This window comes from Diadema antillarum, unplaced genomic scaffold (genome assembly GCF_040938485.1).
Source record: "Diadema antillarum isolate AM-2024a unplaced genomic scaffold, OU_Dant_1.0 seq00001605_RagTag, whole genome shotgun sequence".
In the NCBI taxonomy this organism is placed as follows: domain Eukaryota; kingdom Metazoa; phylum Echinodermata; class Echinoidea; order Diadematoida; family Diadematidae; genus Diadema; species Diadema antillarum.
This window is the reverse complement of record NW_027272318.1, coordinates 402,022-410,659: the sequence shown is the minus strand read 5'-3', so window position 1 is coordinate 410,659 and position 8,638 is coordinate 402,022. Positions and strand designations below refer to the sequence as shown.

Here is an 8,638-nt window from a genome sequence, read left to right as displayed (position 1 = left end):
AACAAAAAAGCGCTTTCCTAAGGTATTGTGACGATGATTTACCCGAGATGACGTGGGGTGTCTGTTTTAAGACAGGGGATTGGAATGAGAGCTCACCTGAGATGGGGTTGCTTTCAAAGAGAGGGAATGAGCATAATATGCATATCCTAAATAATTAGAAGTGGGGGCCAGGCTGTCTATACACCTGGGTCAAGTGGAACATTGTTGGTAAAATGTCTCGTTCAAGAATGAACACAGCAGGATTTGAACTCAATTTTTCTGCTCATATATTATCATCATGCAGAGCCTCATACACTACTATACTATGGTGCCCCCTAAATCTATCATTTCCCCCAAACACTTTGCTGCATTCACTTAAGATAAAGATAAAGCTCTAAACTAACTGCCACATTGAGGATAGATATCTCAAGAAAAATAAACTTTGACATCATATCATATTACAGTCAGAGTAACAGTGTCCAAAAGTGTGCAGGTTTTGGCCAGATTTGTATACTTTCTCCATTTTGTCAGTTTATTTCATTTGTCCACTGGTACAAATATGTAAAAGAGCAAATGTGTAAATGTAATACAATTTGATTATAAAAGTGACAAAATCAGAGATTTCCACAATCTGTCTTTAAGCATGCTTCAGACTAGTTAAAGGGATCGTACTGTTTGGGTTGAGACCTAATTTCAGGTTTCCAAAATTTTTTGGTGAAATAATGAGAAACCTCTATTGAAATATAAAAGAACATGTAATTCTATGAGGAATTCAACGTTTATTTGATGAAAATTGGTTTTGAAATGGCAGAGATGTAAAAAAAAGAGCGATTCTAATAAAGTGTTGGTCAGCACAACACTTTATTATGATCGCTTTGTTTTACTTTGTTTTTGGTTGTTTCAGTCATTTGAAACCCGACTCTCTTCAAATAAACTTTGAATTCCTCTTAAAATGGTATGCTCTGTACTATATCATAAGTGTTTTCTTGGTATCTTGCAAAAAGTTAAAAGCCAAATTTTCATCTCCACCAATACTGTACATCCCTTTAAAAGCATCATAAAAACATGAAGCGTTAACATATTCATCATATCACAGAAATAATGTATCACAAAAACCCATCACCTAACAAATTACCCTGCAGTAGCTCTACATAAAGTGGAAAGTGATTCACTATTGGCAAATAGAATATGCTAGGAGAAAAAAAAAAGAATGGAAAACATTATTTCAGTCTTACTAATATGGTTGGTGTCTCAATGTATTGTATAACTTCACACCACTCACACTTTATATTATTTATCCACCAAAAGTTTGAGAATATTAGGATCACACTGAGCCCACAATAGCCAGTTGGTTAAAAACCTCTGCTACACATAGTAGCTAAGAAAGACTACCATAGGAGGTATTAAACCTGATTCTGCCCCGAAAGTACTGTGAAAGCTGTTATTGTCACATACAAATTCTCATGAGCGGGTTGCAGACATTTTCACAAGATAATGCTTTTGTAATTTTACACCAAGGCTATTGTAAGTGCACTAACACCTGTCCCCTTACTCCACAGTGCATCAGGTGGCAACATTTTCGTCTGTTGTGAAATTCGCAGCCCAATATTGATTCACACAATTCATGAAAATTAAACCCTCATGAAAATATCAGCTTTTACAGTAGAAATAGACAATAAAAGAATATGAGGCAAGTCATGAGGTATTTGTATAACCAGTAAAAACAGGACAGGCTCAAGCACTGACCGTGAAAAGTCATGCTGCCTTTAATGCGTTCCAGGGACCATAAACTGCTACATACTAAACGGATACACTTAAAGAGAGCTCTCGGTTTGTTGTCATTATGTTTGTCTATCTTTTCTCTCCATCTCCCTCCGCTCCTCAGCTTTCTCTCTTAATCTCTCTGTCTTCCTTCTCTCTCATTATTATTTCCTTTGTTTCACTAATTTCTCTCCCCCCCCTTCCCTCTCTCTTCTCTCTCTCTATATACACGTGTATAAATATTTCCCTCACTATATTTCTCTCTCTCTCTCTCATCACTCTCTACATTTTGTGCGTTTTTGTTGATTGCGAATCTTCCCTTTCTTGTGAAACCTCCTCTATTTCACACTTCCACAGTGCTGGGAATGTGATCCATCTCGTAATACTGATGGAAGATGCCTTCCTCCGTCACCTTGACGACCCGGATGCCAGGTTTGTCATCCTCCCTCTGCTGCCAGCCCATGGAGGAAGTGACGATCTGTTCCAATCCCTTGTACACCCCGCCAGCATTCTGGTGGTAGTGGCCCGAAAAGACTGCTTTCACTCCTGTGGGAAAAAAAATACAAACAAGGTCAAAATCTCGGTCACAAATTAGTGTCTTCTTCTATTTTTACACTCATACATGTGCACTCAAATGCACACTCACATACACACAAACACTTGGAATATACAAACCCTTATGAATATTGACCTGTGGGGTACATCTTTGTTTGCCCGTATTGTTTGGTGTTCATTTGATTCAGATTTACACCACAGCGAGACTAGCCTTCTTGTCCAAAATTTCTGGTCACAAAACAATATGCAATTTAAATCTAAATGCATACATTTGCACATTGTCAATACTTAACTTGGCAAAGTTGTGATAGTCTTAGTGATTGATATCTCTAGCCCGTAACTTTTTTGCCCCCTCCCCCCCCCCCCAACTCACATACCCATACCAAATGCACACACAATCTGTTTCAACATGCAATGCTATATGGCACGTTTCAGTCCGAAGTTCCATCTGCACAAAAACAACTGGTTGCCTAATCAACACGGCAAAGTAGTCTGTAAACACACAACCTTCGTTGGACAAATATCATGTTCCAGGTTAGGTCAAAGGTCACCACTTTACAGGATGTGGCTTACTATCAGTCACACAAATATTTGTTTCTGTGTCTAACAGGCATGCAGACTCACAAGAGTGGTTTCGATATCCAAATTTGAGATTGAAACAATATTCTTGTAAACTGGCATGTCATGATAATGAAAACTTGTCACTCATAGTAAACCCACCTTTAAACATCATAAATTATGACGTTACAGTGAGTTTCAATGCACTCAGTCAATATAATCCCAGAGAATATAACAAGAGTAAAGACGACAACAAGACCAAACACACCTGCATCGTTGAATTTGTCCAGCATGGACAATCGGAAGTCTCGCTCGATGTTGAAGTACAGCTTGTCCTCGTGGGCCGTCTCCAAGAACCAGGGGATGTGTTGGCACACGACGCCATGCATGCAGCCAGATTCTTTCATAGCTGCAATGTAAGGGGGGGGGGGGTAGCATTTTATCATTAGATGGAGAGGAGAGGAGAAAACAAGAACACAATTCTCTCATGTAGTACATATGGTACATGAGGAACACGAAGATATGTCCATGAATGATACCCTTCAGTGTGTTGTAGTTGTGTGTAGGAACAGGTCGTTTCCACGAGTTGGAACGGGTCTAGGGCAATTACCCCTGACCCTAACCCTAATCCTGATCCTGAACCTAACACTCATACTGATCCTGAACCTAATCCTAACCCTAACCCAAACTCTAACCCTAAATTTAACCCTAACCCCAACCTTAAAGGACAAGTTCACCTTCATAAACATAAGGATTGAGAAAATGCAACAATATAAGTAGAGTACATCAGTGAAAGTTTGAGGAAAATTGGACAATCGATGCAAAAGTTATGAATTTTTTAAATTTTTGTGTTGGAACCGCTGGATGAGGAGACTACTACAGCTTGTGAGTAATATGCGTACAACAGTATAAAGAAAATGTAAAAGAAAATTCAACATATTTTCACTTTTTTCGCATAATAAAAGAGCACTTGACTTGCCTCTTTCTAAAGGCAGGGGGAATAATATTACCCATAACATTTGTCGGTAACGAGGCAGGGGAATGTGTACTTTTTTCAAAAGATGGAATTTTGTGAAATTCTCTTTATATTTTCCTTATATTGTTGTACGCATGTGACATCTAAGTTATTCATACACTGCAGTAGTCTTCTCATCCAGCGGGTACTGCACAAAAACTTCAAAAATTCATAACTTTTGAACGGATTGTCTGATTTTCCTCAAAATTTCAATGATGTGTTCTACTAATATTGCTACATTCTCTCAATCCTTATGTTTATGAAGGTGAACTTGTCCTTTAATCTTTACTTCATAACCTTATCACTCACCAGTATTTAGCAAGGGGGGGGGGGGGGGGTAATTGTCCTTGGAGGCAATTGCCCTGTAGGCTTGGAACACATTATTTATTTGCTTCCCTGCAGTAAGAACTAGCAATGCTGATTTAAAGTCTGGTGAAATTACAATGTGACAAAGACATGTACCTCAGACTATTTTTGTCGGCAACACGATTGATTTGTCACTTGCTACCATTACTTAAAATGCAATCAAGAGCTATCTAAACACCTGCTTTTGGTCTTTTGTGTTGTTTACACTGTGCCAGCCTTTCTCTTGCCTCTTTATGCAAGGCTTAGACTAGTTAAGTCATCTGTAATGAGTAATATATACCTTTAAGTTGGTTCTCCAGCCAGGCATCATGTTCTTCCCTCACATCTTTGGCCTTGGAGTCGTTGTAATAGAGCTGAGAGTTGAGGACCAGGAATCTCACGCCTCCAGCCCAGAACCCAAAGTAGTCATCACCAAATCTAGGGAAACAGGGGTCAAAATGATTCGGGCAGGTTAGAATTCAGAAGTCTTCAGCTGCAAGATTGTGTCAATAGCTTCATAGATTGGTCTTACCATCAAGTGGTAACATTTACGAGTACTGAATAAGTTCGATAACCAAGAACAGATTAAAGTGATCTCTCATTGATGAATATATATTTCAAAATTATTCTAGTTTACCTATTCATGAAATTGGTATAGATATGTGAAGCATGAAAAGATCTAGTCTTTCAAAAACCTTAAAAGCAACTAACTTTCAATGTCTTGTGACTGGGTCTGGATATGGCTAAGCTACCATGAGTAATTCACTCATACATCAACATGGGACAAAGGTTTAGGTTGACTCATCTAATGTTAAAGGGTGTGTACAGTTCTGGTCAAGGTGAGGATTTAGCTTTTAACATTTTGCTAGATATTCAGAAACCACTGTATGAGATGTCAAAGAGCATGCAATTCTAAGGGGTATCAAAAGTTTATTTGATGAAAATCGGTTTTGAAGTGGCCGAGATATGCCAAAACAAGGTGAAACAAAGAGATCCTAATAAAGTTGGGGCATGTAGTCTTTTATTATTATCACTTTTTTGGATATCTCAGCCATTTGAAAACCAATTTTCATCAAATAAACATTGAATCCTTCTTAAAATGACAAGCTCTTTCATATTTTATAAGATGTTTCTCATTATTTCACTTAGGAATGTAAAAACCACGAATCCCCACCTCAACTAGAGCTGTCCAGCCCCTTTAACATACACATAAAGTGTCCATCACTGTCAGTTTATAGTCACACAGAAAATGTCATATACTGAAAAAGGAGCAACACGCAATTGAAATTTTTCTCCCGAGGCAAAATGGAGCAGGGAGAGATTAATGTTATGACATGACAATAGATCTCACAGGTAATAGGGAATGGTGTGGACTCACTTATCGGTGTAGACCTTGATGGACTCTCTATCAGGTATCCTCCCGATGTCATGGTTACCGCTGAGGAGCACGAGGGGGATCTCTGGATCCAGCTTGGAGAATTCAGCGATAAAGTCCTTCTCCTGTCCCTCTCGCCCTTCTTCACCTTTGACACAAAACGAGGTGAAAGAAATGAGATATGAGATATCTAATTGAGCATTTACACAAACTGCTATGATCTAAAGCAAACATCTTTTCAAATAAAAAATGGGTGTCATAACTATGAGCAATGTGGCCTGAAAAAAAAAAAAGGGAGAAAAGGATTAAACTGGTATGTAATACAAACAATCAGTCTCTTCACTGACTACATCACAAACAGTCAACAAGAAGTCTTGATTCTTTTTTTGATGACTTCTGTATTAAACCCACTGATGAAATCGAGCCTGCTCTAATACATATCATACAAGCATTGTCACACACAGACAGCAATTCATTGGACTATGCATGGTCTGAGGCATATCTTGTCTGCATCACTACATATCCAGAGCAATTCTGCATACAATTACTTTGGGCCCTATATAAGCTTCTGTGCCTGTGTGTGGCCTAAAAAGTAGAAAGGATTCATTATGTTGTAGTACAATGTGTAATGACAGAAAAAGAGAGCATTTCCACATTACATGTACATTGTGTACTGCTGACTAGCAGTCAAGTACAGGTTCTATTTATGAATATATATAGGTCCTATATACTCGTATATTTCCTGTGCTAAATTTTCTGTTGATCGATACACAGTTGAGTGTATTGCTAAGATTTTACTTGCGACACTTCAGTGTGTGCAGGTAGAGCTCAACGGCTAGCATTATTTTCACAACAACAATCATCAGGAGCCAATGCAAACCTGGTGTGTTTTGAACGAGGTCTCCGCACATCAAGAAGAACTTTGGTCGCGGTCTCATGGCATTGATGGCCTCTATGGCCTTTCGGACCAACTGGATCTCCCTCTCCCAGCCTACCGGTTTCTTCTTATCCATGGTGTCCAGCATACCCATCTGTGGGTCAGCTCCTACGATGAAGAAGAATGGACCTTTCCATTTCTCCTCATCACCTGCAAATCAAATTTACAAATACAAAAAACAAAAAAAAATAATGAAATGAAACAGAAATTTAAGGTGCACATCACAGATTCTCTATGATGACAAGTATGAATTTCCAAGGCGAAAGGGTGCCAGGATAGTGTGTTCATGTCATCATAATCCTCCTTCACTATGTAGTTGGTATTAATTTTTTTAAATATCATACATAACTGAAGTGCTGGAAAGCAGAAATTGAGTCTACACTTCTCTTTGCTATTCAGTGTATACTGAGGTCTTTCATATTTTGAACCATCAATTTATGTCATTTTTCTAAAGATGTACATTGTACGTTTTAGCAATTTTCTACCATTCAGAAAAACTTTGGAACAGTGCAGAGAACAGTAAGGCTCCATTTATTCTTCATAACAAGCAAAGTAGTGTCTCTTCGTGGAATACCATGACCATAAAATAATGAAAGAAATAAAAACAAAAGAATGAAAGGTGGCATGTGTGCCCCCTTTTAATCTTTTAAAGAAACCATCTTTGTCAGCCAATTGTAGTGGAGTGGCAGGAGAAAATTGCGCTGAAGCCTTTTTTTTTTTCTAAAATTTCTTTTGCTTGTCAGCTGATGAAACCTGCAAAACAGGCACAAGAAATGAAAAAATTAAATGGAAGGCATTTTTTTTTTTTTTTTTGCGTGTCAGCTGATTAAACCTGGAAGTGGCACCAGAAATGTTTTTTCGCCCAACCCCCACCCCCCTCCCTTTATGGCATTCCTGGATCTGCCCCTGATGTAGTCCACTTCCTGGACTGTATTCGTAGCATTATGTATACACTGACATGCAGTGTGCCTCCGTACGGACATACAACATGTACATTGATGGTGTCTGCATGTAATACACAAGTACCAATTGATGGATTGGGTGCATTGTGTGGGTGCATGCATGTGTACGCGTGTGTTAGTGTGGGGATTGCGGACGATTAAAATCCAGTATCTGAACTACCCCTGATGACGACATATCTCTGACCCTCTACATTCACTCTCGGAGCTTTGAGACTATCTGTCAAATCGCCATCAGGAAGCTTCCAATGTCCTTGTCCACAACTTCCCCTTTGGCTACACACTGTACAGACACATATGTCATCTACTCTGAATTGAGACTGACTAGGCAAACATTACTGGAAAATGTCGACTTGAGCAAATATCTAGCATTATCAGACGATCGAGCACCAATGAAAAGTCTATAAAGAACATAATCTGTAATACCGCTGAACGGAAACAGTTGGATGTAAAGCTTGTTAACACAATTTATCATCTCAGCTCAGCTATACTTTCATTGTCCATAATTGCTATCCTTGCATGGAATATATACAGTCATAATTTATTTGACATCGTTGCACACATAATACCCCGGAATACTATTACTATGAAAATAGCCCATTACTGAAAGGCTAACAGTTACCGTATACCACAATAGTAATCAACAGCAATTATGACAATGCAACATACAGTATTACTGCCTTTATTCTGGTAATGTAATATAATTAACAAACAGAAGATAATCACCTGGAAACCCATGGAATTGACGATCTCTTGCTTCAATTTTAAATTCAGTCATGGTGACGGTATTGAAGACCTGGCCCGCTGGTCACTGTAGGATTGTCCTCTGTCAAGAAAAGACCTCTCGTTTGCCCAGAGAAGACAGTTGTCCAACACACTCAGCTCTAGTAGTTTATACTACTGGTCTAGTATATATTGAAGTGGTGTTTGATCAGGATCGACCAGTCCCTAGTAAGTCTTCCCTTCTAACTAACTTCTTTTTCTCCTGCTTCCTTCTTAAATGGCATATTGCTTTCCACGGGCAAGTATTTATATCAAAAATCCCCTTTTACCGTGATATTGGTAAACTTGTCATCAAGTTCCACGTCAAGCACAACGCGTCACCCTACTAATGCCCATTGAAAACACGAATTATGAGACCCCCATGGCGCAAG

General features: G+C 38.7%; 1 protein-coding gene across 1 annotated transcript; it reads right to left on the bottom strand.

Annotated features, from left to right (window-relative positions):
* Window positions 1-1,992: 1,992 nt before the first annotated feature.
* LOC139711035 (serine/threonine-protein phosphatase CPPED1-like) lies at window positions 1,993-8,638 on the bottom strand. The gene is made up of 6 exons (XM_071622959.1): window positions 8,211-8,638; window positions 6,469-6,675; window positions 5,592-5,736; window positions 4,515-4,651; window positions 3,122-3,262; window positions 1,993-2,286 (listed from the first exon to the last, which is right to left on the bottom strand). The coding sequence occupies exons 1-6, from the start codon at window positions 8,260-8,262 to the stop codon at window positions 2,084-2,086; spliced, it is 885 nt and encodes a 294-aa protein (XP_071479060.1). The 5' UTR covers window positions 8,263-8,638; the 3' UTR covers window positions 1,993-2,083.